The 23,105-nt window shown below is 38.1% G+C and overlaps 1 protein-coding gene across 4 annotated transcripts in view; it reads right to left on the bottom strand.

Moving 5' to 3' along the window:
• Window positions 1–23,105, bottom strand: part of COL25A1 (collagen type XXV alpha 1 chain) — a 302,478-nt gene that overhangs the window by 27,958 nt on the left and 251,415 nt on the right. For all 4 annotated transcript variants that reach the window (XM_068187415.1, XM_068187412.1, XM_068187413.1 and 1 more), the window contains 12 exons: window positions 14,540–14,602; window positions 13,982–14,050; window positions 13,030–13,074; window positions 10,983–11,027; window positions 10,387–10,464; window positions 7,415–7,438; window positions 6,470–6,514; window positions 4,845–4,889; window positions 4,463–4,543; window positions 3,648–3,710; window positions 2,009–2,059; window positions 1,634–1,660 (listed from right to left, as the gene is read on the bottom strand). In XM_068187415.1, the coding sequence (XP_068043516.1) occupies window positions 1,634–1,660; window positions 2,009–2,059; window positions 3,648–3,710; window positions 4,463–4,543; window positions 4,845–4,889; window positions 6,470–6,514; window positions 7,415–7,438; window positions 10,387–10,464; window positions 10,983–11,027; window positions 13,030–13,074; window positions 13,982–14,050; window positions 14,540–14,602 (636 nt within the window). The remainder of the gene's footprint in view (window positions 1–1,633; window positions 1,661–2,008; window positions 2,060–3,647; window positions 3,711–4,462; window positions 4,544–4,844; window positions 4,890–6,469; window positions 6,515–7,414; window positions 7,439–10,386; window positions 10,465–10,982; window positions 11,028–13,029; window positions 13,075–13,981; window positions 14,051–14,539; window positions 14,603–23,105) is intronic.

Here is a 23,105-nt window from a genome sequence, read left to right as displayed (position 1 = left end):
TTTTCCTTACAGTAAACTGGAATTTGCAGCAAAATCTTACATGAAGATATTTTAAACCTTTAAGCATACATAATAAACAGTAACAAGTTAAAAGAAACAGTACAGGATACACAACACCAAGCTATCTGGGAGGTCCACAGATTCTGTGTTCATACAGAGAAATTTTAGCAATGTAAGAAATGGCACTTGTGATTATTAAATTATGCATAGACTATTACACTAAACATCACTATGAAGATAATACTGGGCTCAGAGTTGCCAACAAATCATCCTCTCATAATGAAAAACTACATCAGCAGGAGGGCTGCTCAGTCAAAGAGAGTATTGACCACACCTGCCTCTTTTGGAAAACAGAAATACATGGGTATTTCATCCAGGCTGCTCCCCATGGCCTCATTGCTAGATTTTCCTTTGATGTATTATGTTACCTTATATTATATTCATATTCGAAAAAAAAAATCTCAGTAGAATCCAGTCTGCTCCTTTAAGTAACTCCAGACATCATCTACCTGCTTTGCACCCCAAGTAGCCATTTCTTCATTCTTATTCTATTTGACTCAATTTGACTTTCAAAGCAGTAGCACTGGAAACACTGAAGTTTTGAAAACAGACCTGAGAAATCCCACAAAAGCCTGAGTCTCAGGCCAAAAGCCTGAGGTAAAGCAGGCCTGGTGCTAAAATGGAACATACTTGATTTCAAAAAATGATTTATGACTTAGGTTTCTTGAGCCAAGGTAACACAGTCTCATAAGGGGTCAAAACTATGATTTTCTGTCTTGCAGCTTTAAAAATCCAAAATAAACCCCCAAAACTAGACAAAAACACCCTTTCTGCCTCTTCCTTACTTTTTGAGGAAGGTGTGATTAGGGAGCCATAGTGATTTAAATGATCATGCCTGACAAGACCACTGGCCTTAATGAACACAGTGTCATGCTAAATTTTACCCTACTGAATTAATTTTACCCTACTGGTGACTACTGAATTGAAACACAAATTAAAATATTCCAACTCTGCCAAAATGCACTTCCACACTCCTGAGCTGTTCTGATGGGCTAAGAGAGCCTCTAAAGAATATCTATACTATGGAATATGTTCAAATTGTATTGCAGACCCGTCTGAGCATAAATCCAGTTTGGAGAACGCAAAAATGCACACATCAGTTAGTGATGGTGAACCATCATAACATGTGAAGTAACAGGTCAGCAAAATACCTGTCACCTAACAAAGGCCATGGGGACTGGAAGGAGCAGGAGATACAAGAGAGCATAAATCAAGATGAGTTTATCTAACTTATTTCCCAAGCCTGTAACGTGCTTCTGTATTCCAAAGCAATTCCAAGCGCAATGGTAGCTTGCCCATAAACAGGAAGCCAAATAATTTAGTGCCACATTCCTAATATTCATACAAAAAAATGGACTCAGGCAACGCTGAGGAGAAATACTACTTAGAAACAAGCACAGAAAATTTAAAAAGCTTTTAAGCTGCTAGTATTAAAATCTGCTTTAAGGTTTAAAAATATCAGAAACGTTTATTAAATGAGGTATGACAAAATATAGCTCCATGCATTCAAGAGCAAAGCGTGACACTTTGCAGACATATAGAGCTCGTCTATTCACAACAGATATTAACTTACCTTTGGGCCAGGCAGTCCATGAGGTCCCTAAAAATAAAAGTAACATTTTTCATTATGAAAATACATCACAATTTTTTGGAGTTTTTGCTTTGTAGGAATAAAAATTACCCCTGTATTTCTTTACCCTCAAAAGAAATGCAGCTATCAATAAAGCAACAGTAAACACCTGATTCTGAGGAGGAACCATACCACTAGCATGTTAACATTTGTTATTGTTTCTCCACCTCCTAAGAATTTTAAGACAAGCAAAAAAGATTTCCAAATTAGGTCCCCTCTTCAATGGCCACATATTCTGATAGCACTTTTAGTAATCAGGCAATAAAGTGGCAAGAGGGCATAGACTATTTCTAGCCCCTCTGCTCCTCCCAAGCTTACCATGGGGCCTGGAGGACCATGTGGCCCTGGTGGTCCAGGTGGTCCTATCATCTACAGATAAAAAACAATGGTATTAAATCATGCAGAGCAAAGAACTCCCACAAAAATACCAGAAGTCAGGCTGACCCTTGTTGGCAAGTACTTACAAAAATAGCTATGCAACAGTGAACACTGACAACACATCTAGACAGGGCTTTAGGAATTATTTTGATTTGAAAGACAGGGTGCCCAAAGTGCAGATCTGCCTGTGCCATATGGCAGTGTGCCTGTCTCCAGATTCTTATTCCTAGGGTCTAGGATACACTTTAAGACACTATGGGGGAAAAATAATAAATCCCCGTTAAACAAACAATACTGAGAAGGGATACTTGAACTTTTCATATTTTATGGTATGTGCTCTGTAGTTCTCTCTTGTACTACTTATTCTACAGAGCTAGAAGGTGATGATGTGTTATTTTATTCCTCCTCAACACTGACGACTGGAAAAGATACTAAATTCAAGCTGGGCTTTGGCGTAATTTCAAAATTGCCCTTTGTCTCTCCTTTTATTTCTTTTAGCCCACTTGTACCAGAAATTCTCTGAGGTCATTAAAACAGGTAATCGGGTTGCTCAGCGTTTAGTGCATGCATATTCTGCACTGGTTTTCCATGTTCCTAACAAATCCATGGAAAGAATTTCATGATGATATATCCAGCTTAATATCCCCTCTCTTCCTGGATTTAATCCCAATGGGTTGGTGCCATAACCTGCAGAGCGGCAGCAGGGATGCTAATTCAGGTCTCCAGACTCATGCACTGCTGTAGCAGCCGTCGGTGACAGCAAGAGCAGCAACAAGAAGCCCTTTGAACTATAAAACAGACTTCACCACCTGTTGAAAGCTCCTGAAAACTGTAAGTCTTCCTTCAAGTGTAAGTAAGCAGAACAGGATGAATGTATTAGTGAATTAATTTCTAAAAACTGATCTTCTCACAGAAAGGAACTCAGAGAAGAGGGGTGCCTCCTGTGTCCTGTGATGGCACAGGGCAGCCTCTTTGACTTTTCAGAGCTATGGCTTCTGCCACTAACCTCTGCTCGGAGGTCTTTTGTCTTACTGTGCTCTGATAATGAAAGTCACCCACACCATGGAGGGACTATGTAGGAGGTTGTTTGTGTTTTTTGGGTTTGCTTGGTTTTGTTTGTTTGTTTTTTAATGCCTTTACAATGCTTTGGAAAAAAAAATCAGGAAAATGTCTGGTCTCATACAACTAGCTCACTACCCTGGGTAACATATCTGAAGTCAGTCTAGCCGGGTTCTCACTGGACTGTCTGAGAATCCTGAAGTACTGAAGTATAAGGTGTTGAAACACCTTAGTGTTGAGACATTATGGTTTGTTTGTTTTTTTTCCTTTCTTCCCCATTTATCTTTTGATTCATTACAGAGCCAGAAGGCTTTCTTTGACAGAGGCGCGCAGGATTTGTTCACAGTCAGAACAGAAGAGAACAGGAAAAACATCTTTAAAATTTCTTAAACTGTATTTAGCTCTACGACCAGAAACCTGTTTATTCTCAGGAAAGATCAGTCATGAATATCAAGTATTGCTCAGAATCAGAAGCTGGAGAACCACTGCTGGACCTCTGAGTTACATTGTTAAGACTTACTGAAGGACCTTGGGCACCAGGCAAACCAACGTCTCCTTTCTCGCCTTTCATGCCATTGGCTCCCTAAAAATCATTACAAAACAGCATTTATAAGCAGCTTTAATCTTACTAGCAACCAACCTACAAATGATAATATTTATTGGCAAATAATTATAATTTAAAAAAAGATTAACACAGCACACATATAAAGAAAAATACTTTAAAAAATTCTGGCAGTACTTTAAAAATAATTTTTAACTAATATAAACATAAGCTTTTATATTGATAGCTATCAATTGTGGCATGATATTTATGACAATTCCTTAAACTGGCACTCCATTCATGATATTGTACTATGGATACAATTTTGAAATTGTTTTTATTTTTTCTGAGAAATTTCACATGTATGTATATAAATCTATACATATATATATATACACACACACAGAATAGGAAGAATGCAACCCATATATATTCATGCATTTTTTCTCTCTCCTCAATCTAAGTCACCTGAAATTTCAATTCAAAACATAGCTCCTTTCTCCTTGCCCAAGTTGTCCTATATATTACAAGAGAGGTACAACTTTGGTCAGCCTGCCAACTAATCTCTTTCTTTCTGACACAGTAATTTTTTTCACTGTAAGTGGAATAAAAAGTTCTGACAATCTTACACTTCCTCCTAGATGTGCTGTGAAACAATCTCAAGAGTTTTCTCTCCAGTGCTTTCTGTCCCATTTGCAATTTATCACCACTGTTAGAAATGCCTGATAATGGCAGAGAGAAAAAAGTAAATTTTTTTTTTGGCTAAAATTAATTAATTAACTTTTCATACTCACTGGTAGGCCGGGCAGTCCGATTCCTCCCTTTTCTCCAGGCATTCCAGGATCACCTGTGTCTCCTTTTGAGCCCTTAGGACCCTAAAATATGGACTTATTCAGTAAGTCATATAAAATACCAGAGACATCACCAGAATTCTAGCTTTGATCCTAATAAGCAGAAGTCATGGGCATATCATATCTTTGCTAATAAAATGCAGAAATGCAGACACTATTAGACCACAAAGTATGCAGCAGCACTATAATGATCTTTATTTATTATTATGATCATAATACTTAGATTACGTAAACTAAGTTACAACTTGGAACCATGGAAATAATCTCTTAAAACAACCTATGGTTGCCCATATGTTCTTCACTGTATGATTTAAACAAAATGTACCTGCTCTCCATCAACTCCTGGAGCTCCTGGGGATCCTGGATCACCCTGCAAAAGATAAGACAGAACTGGATTATCCCAACTGCCCCAGACACTAGAGAAAAGAGCCAGTGACATTCCCATAATTAACAACAACAAAGCTAGAGAATATTCTGTCAAAAGCATATTATCTATATTAAATAAACAGCCCTCCTGATTATGACATTACACAAACTTTGGGTTGCATAAAGGTCAGACAAATGCATAAAAAGAAAGGAAAAAGAAGACAAAATCCAAGGGGTGAAAGGACCACAATCCTTTCCAATGGAAACTTTGCCTGCTACCAGAATAAATACAGAATCATGCCTCTCAATTTACGTAAGGTAGAGAGAGACTTCATGGGTTTTTTCCCTATTATAAATCACCCAGTGAAGCAGTTCACATTCACCATATTATCTTATGACCAGTTCCTGGGTACCATTCTCCAAGGGAGCAAGTTATGGTGATGGATGGAGTTGATGCCATTAGAAACAAACTCCTGTGATGTTGAATTTTGCTTTACATTGTAAACGTTGAATGAGAACGCTCACCTATATAAAGAAACACAACCTCTTCCACACTCCAACTTCTCTGTTTTACTACATACTCCATGTTGCAGAATTGCTGGGTAGATGATAATGCAAAAAGCAATTTCTGCACACTTAACTCTATACACTATTATCAATTTTCACATAGAATGAACCTCATTTCTCACAATTTCTCAAAACAATGTACAGGTGCATTGTGATGTATTTCCATATGAAATACTGAATAAAGTCTAAAATTGAAATGTCTAGTATTGTTACTGAAGATGCATATATTTGCTTTTGGAATAGCGTAGAGGTGTAGAGACACTGGGAGATGATGCAGTATCTAGCATTTAAGAAATAGGAGAAACACCTCAACTAGCTTAAAAGCATTTAGGGAGAGTCCACTAACTTCAACACTTCTTTTTTGAGTATAGACAAATTTATTATTTAAATTTTATAGAACAGGGAAGCATATGGTACTCACTGTCTCTGTGTGGGCTGCTCACTAACCCTTCTGTACTACTTATAAGCACCAGCCAGGTGGTATTGGCAGGCTTGGGTTTCCAGGCAGGCTGCTGCCCACATGTGTAAACTGTAATTTTTATTGACATTAGACAATACTGCACTTATTTGGGTGGGTGCCCTCATGATAGAAAAGCTGCATTCACATGCACTCACATGGTGGCCAGTGGTCTTGCACACAGTTCTGCCCACCTCACTCCCACTCAGCCAGAAGTGAGGCATGGGAGCTACTGTCTGGTTGTGTGGCTGTTTTGCAAAGTCCTAGGGAGCAACCTCAGTGCCGATCCCTGAGTGAGATGCTTCTGCACTCTTTCAGTACTGATTAATTTTGCTGGTCCTTAGTTAAGCATCTGTGTGTGGCAACTAAACAAGGCACCTATTCTGGAAAGCTACATCTCAAGAATCTGGGATATAAAGTTGGAAACATGCCATATTTGTTAGATTTACAGTTAAAAAACTGTGCTGGAAAGCTCCATCTACCTGTACACATACATCATTTTAAAAAACCCAGAAAATACTCCACCCTTAAGATACAATGAGTAAAGTAAGGAAGATCACCTTTGGCCCTTGCAGCCCTTGGGGTCCTGGTGGTCCTGGTGGTCCCTAAACAGAAACACACAAACCACTCAACTTTTAAATAAACTCCTGAAGAACTTGTCATGTAAGCAAAGGGTGAATGTTAATACAGCTACTGTAACAACATGGGTTAGATTTTTAACACAAGGGGAACCAAGACTAGTTATGGACAAGCTGTTAACTTATGACAGCTCTCAACAACCACGACACAAAAAACAGTGTTAAAATAACAGTACAACTCATATTCTATAATAAAGTCCTCTGCCCCTATTGATGAAATGGCACTGCTTCCCCTAATGGAAGGAAAACCAAAATCCAATCATACTTGCCAGCCCTCACTGCCTGATCCAAAACAATCTGAGACCAGGAGAAATCTCCAACCAGTTTTAAAGAGGATTCTGCTGCAAGATGCTAAGTGAATCTGGGGACACTCAGTGCTTTGTGAACTTACCATGCAATAAGCTGTAAGCATTTCTTTCATTTCTACCTCAGGCTGTGGACACAGTGTCATATATCAAACACTGGTCTGGATGGTGCATAGTGGGGATGCTTCAAAAAAACCCTACAACAACACTTAAAAATCCTCTGCATCAATACACAGAAAGGGTATGTCCAGATGGGAAAACACGACTAACAGCAATCTTGCAGAGAAGAACTTGAAACAATAAAGAATGTGCTTTCCCAGTCTCGTACTTAAATGAACTGAAGTTCTGCCGTTAATTCAGAAGGAGCAGAACTGGTTCCATTATTGGCTTTCAACAATGGGTCCTCTACTATGGGAACACCAAGCAAAGAAGTCAATACATGTTATGATGAACCAGGGTGACATCCAACGAAAACATGCCCTGAGCTAGCAGAATTATGAACATGCTGCAGCACAAAGAAGTTCTATGGTACACAGTAAGTCATGCAACAGTAATGAATTACCGTGACAGTCAGGGTGGCAATCCTCTGTTGGCAGAAGGTATTAACAAGAGTTGTCAGTAGCAGAATTAAACAATGATATAAATAATTCTGTTTGCTACAGTTATAATCTCCATGGAACCTACGCTGCATGTGGGAGATACCATGCCTTCAAAAACATGAATAAAACCCCTGTTATTTTTAACTCTTGGTCTTGTATTAGCTGCTTGGTTTCTGTGGGAATTAGATGAAGGCAGTACTTTTGCACAACGCAAGAGATCAAATAAACAACGACTAAAAAGCAAAATCTAAGCAGAATACTTCAAAAAGGTAAGAAAACATAATGGGTTGGTGTCTGAAGTCGACCAAAAGACTAGCCTTATGTTTTGTAATGTCTGCAGGATTTGCACCAATGTTTAACTAATGAATACGACTCCTAGACTGGAGCTGTAACATTAATTTTCATATAAAAATGCAGTTCTAAATCCAAAACTGCCAGTCTACCACCCGGATATGTATACTACAATTCTACTTTGAATTCTTGGAAAGACAAAGGATATTTTCATCATGGAGGGAGGCAAAATATCTTGACCTGTCACAGGGTTTTTTTTGCCAAAGAATCTAAAAGCAAGTGGAAAAGCATTAAAATGTAATTTAAATGCTTGTCTATATTTTTAAACAGAGTAAAACCCCCATATATTGCAGCTCACACATGCTTTTCTTTTGCATGTGAAGAACTTACTGACCTACATGGAACAAGAAATATGTTGCTTTTGTAATTATTATCCAATGTGCAAATAAAAGTTTGCAGATCTTCTGTTTTAAACTATAAAAGAATCTCCGCATGTCAGTGCAACAATACACACTGTAGGCAAAGATTTGGAACCTACTTAGTACAAAGTACCTGAACAAAATTGTTTTCCAACACATGGCTTTAATATACTCATATTCTTTGTATTTCAACATATGAATGGAAATATATCCCGAACTTTAAAAATACTGAAAAGTTCAGGTATGAGCATATCTAGGTATGAAAACCTAAAATAACCATTGCAAAGAACTGTTTACATGTTCACAGTAACGGATCCCTTTACAGTGGCAGCTATTTTAATATCTAACACTGTAGTTCCTACGAAGGTTAAACTTTTGAAACTACTACTTTTGCCCTAGGAAATTCCGCAGAATAGGTCTGAAGAGCAATTTTGACAGAGATTAATTTTGTATTTGATCCTCCAAGTGAAAGCCACATACTCTCAGCAGGGGTCTTGCTCAAACCACGATGACAATTTTAAGATTGCACATGAGATTGAATAGGAGGCACAAGGCAAAGTAACTAAATTGCTAGACTGCTTCATGATTTATTACTGAATTCCAGCATGAGACAAGCCGTCCATATCTTGCAAACTCTTGTCAACTTCTTAAATCTGCAGGCCAAATTCTGTGCAAGTTCACAGTTCAGTGCTGAGCACTGAAGTTCTCATGTGCTTTTGTGAGAGACCTGCAAATCTCAGAGCCCCTAAGAATTTGGCACCAGGAGACTTAGGAATGGGTGTTTGCCATCTGAAAGGACTGAGCTGGATTTGGCAAGGATATTTTTGACTGATCCTATATAATCTTACTTACACCCTCCTTGCACAGCCATTCCCATTAATATCAATTATTTTTTGCCCTGGATCAGAAGGTGATGACATTTGGAACGATTTGCAATGGGATAAAGGCTTTCTAGAATGTTTCAACTACTGTAGAAGGCTTTAGTCCACTTTTAAGGCTTCTTTATATGCTGCAGCTTTTCTGAGGAAGCTTGAAAGTAACACTGATGCCAGAGTTACAATACAAAGACAGAATATAGGAGATACAGGGGCTAAAGTCCCTGCTAAATCTCTGTCTGGTAATGCACCACATGAATTTCAGGCTACTTTAGGCACGTAACTTGGACAGGCATTTAGATGACTGAAAGTTGTGTGTCTGAAGTCCCTTACATGCAGACCAAATGAGGCAAACATAATGCAGAGCCTCACAACATGTCTACGCAGACCTCCCCACAGACACAATGAAAGAACGGACTCAGCCTTAGTGACATACAAGGCTTTTAGATTTTAGTAAAGGCAGTGAGATTTTTTTTATTTTTTGAAAGCGTCTTGGAAACCGACTGACTGGTCAGACATTTACCCACTCCCACTGCGTAAATGTAAGAGAAAAGTTCAGCAGCTTCAGTGAGAAAGTGATCAGATGCACAATGAGCCAAATCCAGTCTTCAGTTTCACATAAGCAAGCCATTCACTTTGGTGGAGTTATACTGCACAGAATTTGCATCTGAGTATGCTGCAATGTAAATCACCTTGACTGCAATGACATATGTCATCTTGGTCCTTTGCTTTTATGCAAACACTCATTCATTCTTTTTGTAACCCCACTTTAATCCTCCACACTTTTCTGCACACCAGTCAAAATAGGTTTTCCAGAAATGAATAAGTGAGAAGACTGGTGCTTGGTCCACTTAATGTACTCAAGTTGCTGATTGAATCCACAGCTTGCTAATGGAACCATGTTACATGGTTTCCAAATCTCAAATATTCTGCTCTTTGCATTTTACAGGAAGAGGAGGAGGAAAACAAGGGGAAAAAAAAGAAATGTCAATATTATAATACATGAATTGAAAAGCAGACACTTCTCTTGAACCTGTGTATGTGGTTTATTACATTAATTCAGCACTAAACACCAAAGTCAACAATGAATTAGTTTTGTCCTGATTAGGTGATGTCAGTAGTCTCCAGGGAACATGAAACTAATTCACTCAGCTAATTTGTATCAGAGAAACAGTTTTTCTAGCACAGAAAACCTGGTTTCCAAATATAGAAAGCAGTACCTGATTAATAAGCTCAACAATTTTGCACACAAAATGTTTTCAAGCTCTAGGCAAAAGAGAAATACAATGTTGTCAAATGACTTTTCCTGAGACCAGACTAAGCCAATTCAGCCTTGTTAGGTTTGCATACCTGCAGAGCTTCATGGATATTGCCATTATAATCAATTATCTCTGTTGCACCTTGATCACCCTTCTGTCCAGGTGGTCCCTGTAATACATTTTCCATTACAATTTTGAGACAACTGCTAAAAGACTATTTTAGACTCTTAACTACTTATACATGCTTTGACTTGATTGTGTGGTGTAAAGACTCTAACTGCACTTGCAATATACTACTACAAAACACAGAATTTGAAGGAAAACATTTTTTTTAATAAATAAGCAAGTCAGTACAAAGTGACTTGTGCTGCGGTGGGAAAGGAAATACATAAAACCTCTGATGGAAGACATTCAAGGATGTTCCTACACTCCAGTTCTGTATTGGCAGTGAACAATGTCAGAACACCTGGTTTGTAACATCCTGCCCACAGAGTGTGGATTGGAGACTGCTTCAAATAGTGGCAAGTGGTGTCAGTCATATTAATGTCCAGTTAGCAACCACGTTCCAACAGTGTCAAGTGCCCAATTTCACCCGGAGTTCTAACTAGAATTACTGCTACAATTTCAGTTCACATGGACTGAATCTAAGGGTACAAAAGAAAGAGCTGAGATGAGAAGTAGACTTACCCGTGGACCTGCAGATCCTGTGTCACCTCTCTCACCTGTATCACCCTATGTAAAAATGATACATGAAAAAAACAGATACGCCATTTGACTATATCACATAGTTCTTCCCTTTTAAATATGTTTTCTTACATGAACTGGTTTACAGGGCCACTCATCCTAAACAGAATGTGAATCTTATTTAACGAAAAGAAAAAAGTCCTTCAAAATCTGTGTACTGGTAGAATGGACAATGATGCATTTGGTTCTGTGTGAATATTAGATTATTGTATAGGTTTGCAATAAAAAAAATGGCAAAGAGCCAACAGAATGGGCAGATTACCAATTCAGCAATTTGTGCAACAACCCTATTCTTAATGACACTACTATCAAAAGCTTGAAGAGAATACTAGAGAAATGAAATTACTCAGTCTGAAACCAGTCAAAAAGGTCTTCAAATGTGTGTTTCAAAATATATAACCTTTTCTTTCTGTGATCATGCCTCCACTAACCTTCTGAACTTCCCTGGTCTGAGTCACTGACTCCCCTACAAACACAATTGTACTATCAGATCTAGAATTTCTTGATGCCCTGTCTGTGACAGGCTTCAGATCATTACCAGCTTAAAACACAGCTTTTTATTCCTGGATATTAGTAATATGCTTCAAATGATGGAGGGAATTTCAAACATGTATGCATTCATATCCCAGCATCCACAATTCATTTCACAGTCACTTTCATAGCAAGGTCTTATATTTTAATTTTAATGTTACTCATAATTAATATGGGTAAGAACTGCAAATTTTGCTCCTGTTGACCTCTATAGAACTTTGGTAAAAGTCAGGAGAAGAATGATTAATTCACCAGTGGTAACAGAACAGAAAACTTTCTGGTAATAGAAACCAGAAGACTTTAATAGAGCTAATGAAGGCATATGGAGAGCAGGCTAGTGGCAGGGCATAATCAAGGTTGTGCCATCTGCCTTTCCTTTCAGTTCTGCTTTGGCAGAAGCTAGTGAACATTGGAACTGCTAAAAAATGAAGTTTCCTGCCACTAGATTGACTCCTGTGGGCCAGATTTTCATTACAGGTATGCTGGTAAAATGAAAATCGTATATCCTTTTTTGATAAAAACGGAATTAAAGGGGATATCTTTATAATTTTGGTGCATGTGGGAAGTGCCCAGGTACTGTAGTCAAATAAAAGGCTGATTTACTTTTCTGCTCTCACACTGATACTTTAATTCCCTCATCAGTTCTCTTGCCTTCCAATGCTTCTTTCTGGTGGGAATGAATGAGGTTAAATGGCACTTGTTTAATCACATCTTTAAGCACTTAAGGCCACTCTTCAAGGACCTTACAAGTACTGCAAACAGTATCACACCAGCCTACATTGGCCTGTCACCCTTATTATGACAGTAGATCTGTCAATAACCACCTACACAAGTACATTTTCATCCCTCATATAACATGAAGGAATCCAGTGGGAACAGTATTTGCACAGCAGATAAAGTAATAGAAAAACCATACATTTTATCTCTCCATATATGTGAACCAACTATATCTGTAGAAAGATAAATGGATGGAAAGATATAATCAAAGTCATCTTTTTAAAGCAGGTAAAACAGCAACACAATCAACAACTCCTGCCTTTGTAGGACTTCTGACCATCATATCTCAGCCTGCAGTACTTGGAATACCTCTGATTCCTAGCTCACCAGAGTTTGGATCCATAAAATTATTGCAAACCCAATAACACCACAGTCAGGCATTGGGTTTTGGCATGTGGGAGGACTAACACACATCAGTGACACAGAGAGAAACCAAGTTGCATGAGGAAAACAACAGCAGAGTGGAATGGATGTCATAACAGAAAAAAAGATTAGAATCACAGTGTTCCAAACCCATGTGACTTGACTAATTTTTTTGGCTAAAATTGAAGTTCATAAGGTTTCACTTATAAAGAACACTGCAGATTGTTACAGGTTCTTTTAAAGAGAAATGTTACAAATAATTGATCCTAAAAATCATCATGTTAATTAGTCCCCTAAAGACAGTTTCTTTACTACTAACCTTTGACCCTTTGGGGCCTCTAGATCCAGGTTCACCTGTTTTCCCCTGTTTGCAGGAAGATAGGAGAAAAATGGTAGAGAAATGGGAGTGCAGAGAAAAAGAAATTAGTAACGACTAACTAGAGTTTGGAACAGCAGAAATACTTTATATTGATATTACCAAGATAATGAATTTTTAAAGGCATTTATTTTAATAGCACCCAGATCAATATATTCTTTAACACCAGAGTGCAATGGTCACAGATTCCACCCTTCCAAAGGAAAAGGAGTAATTGGCATTAGTAAAGATAGGCATCATTATCACTGGTTTTCAGGAACGAACTATGTCATTCCATTGCTCCTGAGAAAAGATAGCCAAGAGATAGAGAAGATAGCTAAATATTCTAACAGAAGGAGATTAAATATAGTGTTACCACAACTTCTTCTCCCAACAGTTAGGTGAATACAAACTAACTGGCCAAGGAGCATAAAAGTAACCTTATTGTTTTCAAAATGCATTAGGAAAGTAAAAACTGACAGTGTCAACACCAGGGGAAATATTAAGACAATGATAAAAGTAGTTAGACTGATCTCTTTCTTACAGAGTTAGAATTCAGCATGCAAAATGGATTTTCTCTGCATTCAATTGCTACAGTGGTCAAAGAGTTCAAACTTCAGTGCTGAAAGTTAGGGACCTGGAGGTCAGTACTTCAGCTGGAATGAATTAGGCCAATTCCATGACAGTGTACGTAGGTAGTGTCTTTACTTTGTAAACCAAATAAAAGTCCATTCAGACTGCAGTTTCACAGCTGTGAACACAAAACTGCCGTTGTCTTCTGGACTGAAGTAGAGCATTTGACCGCATTTTCATTTAAAAGTTCACTCACCAACTTTTGTTCTACTTTTCAGCAGGCAAAGATGTGTTCATAGGTGTAAAACTTACAATACATTTCCAATGTAAAAATCAGACTGACCTTTGGTCCAGGGATTCCAGGTTCACCTCGCTCACCCTTCCCAACAGGGCCTGCCTCTCCTCTGTCACCCTATTGCAACAGACACACATATATCACAAAATACTGGGCAGCCCTTAGCACACCACTAACTCAGCAGGATCAAATAAACAAAGCCAACAACAGAAACAGTGGTTTAGTCTTCCTGTATTTTCAGAATCTGGTGTGTAATATCAAAGTTCTACTTTCTGCACACACTTTCAAGCCATTTTCCTAAAAAAACCCCACACTTATGAAAATATAGTTTCTTCAATCATGCTTATTCTGCCTCTTGAACAACTAAATTTGGGGATCCTCACATAAAAAAAGATGACTTATTAATTAAAATTATGTTGTTACATCTGCCTTCACATTTTTTGAGGGCACCAACACGAATATCTATACATCTATCTCACAGCACTGGTCCATGACTTTTCACATTTTCTCCAACAGTAGCCTCAGTCTCTGCTACTTGCTGAGGAAAGTTGAATTTAACATCAGCTCAAGGGGCTTCACACCAGAGCATTGGCCCATTACCCTTACCTTTGTTCCTGGTAGCCCTGGCAACCCAGGTTCTCCTTGTGGACCAATGAAACCTGGTTCACCCTTCAAAAATACAATATGAGAGGGTTACTTATTTAGCAGTATACATTTATAATAACACAAGGTTATTTTGGGTGGTATTTTCCCCTGTACTGCTTACAGCTCTCCAGCTGTGATGCAACAGTTATACAGAAGTACTTTTTGTCATTGATTACTTTCACCAGCATAAATTCCTGTAGCAAGCCACTACACAGCAGATGAAGCAGAAGGTGTCAAATATGGGGTTAATGAGGTTAAAGGATGGTTAATATGCAACCTGGTCTGGAACGTAACACATCAAACTATTATCCAAGCAAGTCTGAAGGCAGAAGGAGAGATCTGAGTGCTCCTAAATTTAAAAAGCAACAGTTCATTTAATTGATGTGTTTTGAGGTGCTTTCCTACTGCAGCATGTGAATAGATGGGCAGGAATGCTGTGTGACAAAGCAGTGACAAATGGAGATGGTACTGTTGTGATGTGTTGCGTCCCCTTTCAAGTCAGAGACCTGCAGTACCATGGTACTTTCCTTCCTCATTCTGACAGCAAAACACTTCAGTTCCCTGCACCCAGACAATTTTTTGGGCTGTGGACAGCTGGGAATAAGCCCAAGCTCTCCTCATTCCCCCTCTGTTCTGACCCCTTCCTTCCCATTCAATTGTACAAAGAGGACAGATGAATAGCAAGAATCAAGCAGAGTTGCAGCAGAAGCAGCACTGAGCAGAAGAGTAAGGCCATATTTTATTACCTGAAGAGAGACAATGCAAGATTAACAAGTCATATGCCTTCATTCACAAACTCTACCGAATAAGCCTTCCTGCTATTGTATCTTGTGGTTTTTTTCAGATGTATTTGAACCAAGAAGATATATCTACAAGCCATTGCAAATTTTAAAATCAGTTATGTAACCCAATTAATATTTATTTAATTAATCTTTTTGCAATATCCCTGAACTTAATGACAAAAAATTACCCATTAAATACCTCTTGAAATAGCTAAAAGACTGATAGATCATAATCCTGTAATGATATCATTATTGACAATATAGAGAGACAGTACATATGAGCAGTTTAATAATATCTCTCTTCATCTTTTCCCCTCCTTAGAAATACAGGTATGCTGCACATGGTGAGCAAATTTGTAAGTATTCTTGCACATTCATCTGTGCTCTCATCAGCAATCCATCATTAACAGTTCAAAGCCAAAGAAATCGTCCCTGTGGTTATATCAAGGATGACAGCAAGCTCCCAGAGACCTCCATTTAGCTTATAAAAAAATACAAGTAAATAATGAGCTTTCTCACATGAAGTTCCAGCTGGCTGTGATTCAAAATATGGTAAAGAAATAAACTGAGACAAACATGTCACAGAGAAGCAAGTGGGGTTTTCATTTTGCTCTCGTAAGAAAAAAAACCTTAGAGTTCATGTAAGTCTTTATATTAGTACACACCAGCAAGAGTAACATAAGGTTGTCACTGCAGATGGAAGCACTTTAATTTCAGTAAATGAAGAATAATGCTGCTTCAACCATTTATTTTATAATGAGAGGGTACTCAACAGTCCCATGCTGTTTTAATACTAAATTCGCCTGGGCTAATTTTTTGGCCAGCTTATTATGACTTCAGGCAGAAAAAATATGCAGTGACTACATGATTCTTTTCAGTGGTAAGGATTAGAAGTGTCACTCAAAGGTTGATGCAGTTTTTGAGTCAAATTTTTCTCTTTGCTCAGGACTATACCAGTTGCATACTACAAGAAAAATTCTGGCCAAAGTCCAAGAAGTAGCCCCACCTTCCCCCAAAATGTCAAAAGAGAGAAGAAAAAGATGCTTTGCAAAAGCTAGTGGAACTGATAATGGTATAAGCTGGCGGTCTAATTAGCATAAGTAGAATACAGGTCTTATATGGCATAGAGCTTTAAAATGCTTTGAAATGTGGAGTGGACAAAGTGGTGCGTCAGCAGAGAGCAGGAACTGACTGGGTGAGCAGCAGCTCTGCTGGGAAAGATGCAGCAGTTACGGTGGATGCCAAGCTGAACGCGATCCAACAGTGCATTCTTATCACACATGAAACAAACTGCAGCAGTTAAAACCTGGCTACATAAAGAAAAACATGCAATTCTCCCTCTATCCAGTGCTAGAGAGGATAAGTAGATTAAAAAACATATCTGATTTGCCATCTGAACTAAGCTTCTAAGTAAAAAGACAATATGTTTGAACTGTTTGAAACTAAGCCATGTCTCCTCTAATATTTGATATCTTCTGAGTGTAACCATGGCATAAGGCATTAAGTAAAATATTCACTTGGTATATTTCTGCATCCTGACACAGTATTGATGACTTCCTGCTTTATGCTATCTTTTATGCCACTCAGATAGTAAAAAACCAACCAAACAAAAAAGGAATCGATCGAAATTGGCACTGCCAGTGATGTGTGAAATGTAAAGAAAACAGTTTCCTCTCAGTAAGGCATGCTGGTGCTGGTGTCCCGATTATGCAAAGGCAAGGGAAAGACCTTTATGATTAGTCCATAACATAAAAAAGATTCCAGAGCTGTACAAGAATGAGGTTAGAAAATCAAGAATTAAGGGCTTCAGCTTTTTTTGTAAATATATGACATATTTGATTTAGCTGGCACACAGCAGCAGGAAAGCTAGGATAAAGGCTTGCTTGGGAGGGCACTATGGTTTGACAACATTGCAGCTCTGATGTTCACTGAAGCACCCCCTGTTTATAAGTCTCTTCCTTAAATGAACTCAGAATTTGTTCTAGCTACCATGAAAGGCTGAGAGGAATGCAAGGGATCAGAGTCACCAAGACTTATAATATTTTTCCAAACATCTCACTACAACTTCTTGCAATAAAATCAAGGTTTTATCCAGTTGAAATGTACAACAATCTTCTTTGCCTGCTAAAGCTGGGACAGGGAACACAAAATCTGCAATACTGTAATCTGAAGTACTGTTTGGCAGCTGTGTAGAAAGCCATCAGCAAATGATGACTCTGTCACATTTTAGTTTTTAGTTTAACACTTTGGTGTAGTGATGAAATCACTGCTTAGAAACCACCACATTGCAGAATATGTCAACAAGGTATATTTCAGCATTCAAACTACATCCACTGTTAGACTTGGAGCAATTTGTATTAATCACAAGACAGGAAACTTGGTTTAAAACAAAATAAAAAATAACAAGCTGGTGAATTTCTTCCATTCTACAGAAGTGATGTTTTATGATATTAAGAATTATTTTTAGTGCCTTTATGTGTTAATATTTTAAGAGACTACCCCCATGCATGCTCATTTTCATTATCAAGTATTTGCTGACTGTGGAAATACTAGAGGGTCAGATAAGAAATTATATACTACCATTCACAAACATTGTTAATGCTCATTTTTCACCTCTTGTAACAGTCTGAAGCAGAAAAGGGCCCTAAAATGCCATTAACCTGGTGCAATGTGAGCACAATAAGAATTTAATATTAAGAATCTCACCTTGTTATTTACTTCAGAGGATAGTCAGATTTTTATGAGGGTTATTTTCTAGACATAATTAAAACTGGTTTTCATAATGATCAAAGCTTTCATGGGCTGAAGCAGAGGCTAGCTTTGATACTAGAGATTCACCATAAGAACCACTTTAGTTCACTCTCACTGTCAGCTTTAAGTTTTACAGAACCCATGATTGCCTAAAACTTGGATTTTTTTCTTAAAAAAGGTACAGCAGTTGAAACAACATTTTCACTGCTGGTTTCTGTTTTAAACATCATTAATTTGGCAAATGTTTATTAACAGTGTAGTTCTAAAACCGTATTTGGTCAAAATTAGCCTCTACTGCACAGCTGGGACACACATCACCATCATTATTTCAAACTTTATTCTCACAGACACACCTAGTCCTCTCCCACTGCCTGAAATACAAAGCTTAATGCTGATGCAAGCAATCAGCAGAGAACAGCAGTTATTGGGTACACTGTTTTCCCACAGAAGTTTCTTCCTCTTTTAATCACTCTTCTAATGACTATACAACACATTTTCACATCCAAATCAATGAATTCCTAAAAAAGAAACCTGTGCTGCAGGAAGACATCCAAATCACAACTTTCCTATAACAATGAAATAAATTCTCTTCCATTTCTGAAATTACCATCCTACTTGTAAGTGCCATGGTTACCTATTTTCCAGCTACATCAGATTATTACAGTATTTTCTTTATGCTACTAAAAATGTGACTAAACCAATCCCTAGACCATGAATTTGAAAGGAGAATGTAATTTCAAGCCTTATTCTTATCTAGTGCTATGCACTAGAATTAGCTAGAGAAATTTAAATGTCTAAGTCTGACCTTTATTACATTGTTCACTGGTCCTGAAAGACTTTGTCCAATGTTGGCCCCGCTGCCAAGACCATGGAAGTTCTGTGCCTCCTGGGCTAACTAGCAGGTCTGCCACAAGGCCGGACACACAAACCCCTTTTCCTGGCATTCTCTTGGAAATCCAAACGTACCAAGGCCAAGACTCCTGCGTGCACACCTCTGAGCTGGCAAACCACACCAAAGCATCCTGAATTTCTGTGGAGAACTCCAAAAAGGGGGATGCACCCCACCTTTTCCATTAATAGAAAACCTAGTGGTGTGGGCTGGAGGAAAACCACAACCATGTTTGAACACACAGCTTTGGACAGGCTTAGAGAGTCCAAACTCCTGTCTGCAAGTCTAGTGGACCTCCAAAATTCCTGTCCAGCATGGGCCAGCATGCAAATTCTTCAAGAGTAAGAGAATTTGGGAGAGCCCAAAGTTCCTTACTGATGAGGACTGATGTGGAAGGATCCTCATTTTAATAACATCAAGCGACCAGTGATTGTCTTCAGTTTTACCCTGGCATATTTATGACATATTTAAAACAAAAACAGTATGATGCTCTTTCCTTGCCTAACACTACCAAAAGAATCCCGCAAAGGTGGGGATATATAGAAGAGCTATCAAAAAAGACCCCAAACCCAGATGCAAGACAATTTGAAGAACAGCTATGAAGCTGTAATAAACTGGATTTGGTTCATGGGTACCTGTGTTGATTTTCCTTAAGTTGCTATCTGCTCTCCTAAAAGACTTTGTTTTGTGATGTAACCAAAACACTGCAACTCCTCCACTCTGGAGAGGAGTGAGGGCCAAATTCTCAGGATCCTGTAAACAGAGCAATCCATGGTGGTCTATGGAGCTGCACTTGCTCATGCCCTCCCTCTGTCTGCAGCACTTAGCTCCAGTGAAGCAATTTCTCAGAAACCCAGCTGGCCTTAGACTACACAAGTCAGAGAATACTTTGTCACTGTGAAGGGCATTAGGGGGACTTATATATATATAGCCTGACGTCCATGGGAATTTTCCTCTCAGGATGCCTACAGTATTCAGCTCCTAAGAAGGAAATGAACAAGGTACAAGGAAATCTGATAAAAAAAAGTAACCTTAACCTCATTTCATAAGGTCTTTCTTAAGGCTTTTCATATCACTTTAGAATCAGCTCCAGAAACTGCCAGTTAAAACAGGTTGTCTGGCTCACTCATCACATTTGAAACAATATCTTTACTCCCTAATCGTTCTCTAAACTTAGAAAAACAATTGTAGTTTAGAATTTCCAAAAGCGTATTTAGACTTTATGATTCATTTGGAGTTAGGGAAGTAAAACCTGGCTAAACAACCTGGCTGAAACCCTGAGGTTTCACAACAAGCCTCACTTTGTATGACATATATTGCTTTTTAGACAGCCTAATTTTCTTCTTGCTTTTAAGTTCTGTCTCCCTAGAAAGAATGTTGCTTTGGGAGAGTGCTATCAGAACCAGTAATAATTCTGATTAATTCTGCATCCATTAATCATATAAGGGACTTCTTACTTTAAGGCTAATTATAATCCAAGTCAGCATGGTAACTATTTTTGAGGATAGAATAAAAACACTTGTTGTAACGAGCACCTAATTTTTAATTCTTTTCTATGACCAAACTGCTAAATGATGAAGAGTTTGGCCCCAAATTGTTTCTGTTAAAAAAGACTTACATGAAAAATCTAAGGAATTTTGTTGCTCTTCTGAAAGCTAAGGAGCTTTATTGCATGCCCTCATTTCTGACATTATAAAAATTTGTATTTGAGAAATAATTTCAGATGACTGATGTCACGTCTTCTTTGTGGATGACAAAATACTTGATTTCTGAATACAGTTGGGTGTTGGATTCTGACATTAAACTGTTTTCAAAATTTTTTATTTTCACTTTTTTTGTACAACAAAAAATTAAGATATTCTATAAAACATATGCTGTGAAGTAGTTCTTATAAACTCAATCTTCCAATTATTAACAGCTTTAGAGGATACAATAGTCTGTGTTTCAGTTCCTTATGGGTTAGTTTTTTTGAGGACTGAAAATCAGAGATTTGGAGGATATTGTTTGTGAGAGATCAATAAGAACTTGAAGAATTAATCTAGATCTTACACCCAAGTAAGCAGCCCTGACACATGCATACCATCCAATGTAAATGATGATTTCATTTTCTGGCCTTGATTCTCAAAATCAGTTCTTGGAAATTACATGTCTACCCTATGCTACTGGTTACTGCCATAATATATGGAAAGCAGACAACTAGGAATCAATGAACAAAACTAGATGTGTAATATACAGATATATGTTTGTATATCTACTTCCATTATGGAAAGCAAATACTCAAAACACATTGCACAGTCGTGTAATGTGTTTTACCTACCAATGCACAGAGACACTTCTGACACCCAGCCCACCAAAGGTGGGTACTAAGTCCTATTTTTAGATCAGTTCCCATTTACACCCAGAACCTGCAGAGAGGGGAAGAGAGAGACAGAGAGACCCCACAGGTTTACTGTTAATGCCATCAAGGAATAAAAACAACAAGAAGAGTGGAAATACAGAAAAGGAAAAATGCATTAGGAAAATCAGAAAAAGAACAGCCTTCCTAAGAACTCCTGGGAGAAGAGGGGAATTTACCAAACTTTCCTATAGGCAGCAAATGGCATTGACTCCAAACTGAAATGCTCAGAACTACCATTCACTTCAGATTTCCTTTCATTTTGCTGCCAAATGGTAAGAGCAGCACTTAAACACATAAGCTTCAACAACAGTTGCTCTCTTTTCTACAAGAGTTTAAATAGGAGACTAACTTCCATGCATCCAGCTGGAAAAGTCTCTCTCATTTCCTATGAAATTTCTCTTTTCTAATAGAACTAATTGGGTGAAAGTAGTATCAAGCCCCTTAGACCCTAAAAAATACGTTCTGTGGAGCAGAGAGTCTTTTAGTCTTTAGAGTATAAGATCTCTGAGTAAGTACAGGAAAAAAAAAAAGAAATTTAGGTACAGAAAAAATTAGAACCATTTTTGCTTTCATAAAAAGAAAAATAAAAGGATATAAAATTGATTCAAACTCCCATATCCTTATCCAGGTTTTACTGAAACCTTGCTCAGACACAGTCTCAAGGAAGTCAATCCAAAGTGATTGTATAGAAAGATGCAAGACACTCCAAACTGGCAAGTCTATTGAATCAGCCACTTCCACTGAATTTCAAAACACAGAAAGCTTTCCATACTTCCCAAAAGCAGAAGAGCTAAGCAGCCTTTCTCTTCTCATGTCAAACCACACAATGGTTCAGTTTTTTTGAATACAATAAAATAAAAATTTGTATGTGCTCGTAAGCTTCAGTTCAGTATTTGTTTTAAAATCTGAGGGACAAATGCCAGAAATACCACAGAAAATCTAGATCCTGCAAAAGGTGCTGTTACTGAGAAGAGGTTTGTGTTTTGTTAAGGCTTCTCACTGCAGGGAGGAAATTGAGGACTGTAAAGGCCAAATTCCAGAAAATGCAATGCAACAGATTTGAGAAGTCTGACATTACAGTGAATGAGGGCATGCATGATTTCCATCACAGTAAGCAAGTGCTGCTTTGTAAGTACCTTCCTGCAAAAGTCATGAGGAAAAACAGATATATGAAGTTTGTGTTTCACAGACAGGCTTCTGTGTCTGTTTGGCATCAGTTGGGGGATAGTAGAGCGATGAGTTAATATTCTGAGTTTAGGTGGAACACATTCAGGGCTCATTAAGTTTCCAGCCATTCCTAAACAGCAACAGGTGCTTGAGAAATGTTTCTCCAGTATGTCACAGAGAGCTTCTACACTGTCTTGGAAATAACTGACTGCACTTGTGTTTCCTCCATGGCACCAACTGACAAAGGAGGAGAGAACAAAAAGGAAGTGGAAGAACTCCCAAAACATCTGCATGTGCATGCCTAGTGAATGGGTCTAGAAAAGTAAGTAATAGAAGACCTTGCTGTATACCCTGAATTCAGATATGATACTTGCAAGTCTGTCCAATGTTGCCACTCATTCAGACTGCAGTATCACATTCAGCCAAGTCCTTACAGTTACCAGGAACATTGATTAATTGATTGAAATGGCATTATAAGAAGGTGAAAGTTTCTCAGTGATTAGTGTTCATTAACCCTTCCTGTATGTTGAAGCACAGAGG

Source organism: Anomalospiza imberbis, chromosome 4, assembly GCF_031753505.1.
Source record: "Anomalospiza imberbis isolate Cuckoo-Finch-1a 21T00152 chromosome 4, ASM3175350v1, whole genome shotgun sequence".
Lineage (NCBI taxonomy): Eukaryota > Metazoa > Chordata > Aves > Passeriformes > Viduidae > Anomalospiza > Anomalospiza imberbis.
This window is presented reverse-complemented; position numbering and strand designations above follow the sequence as displayed.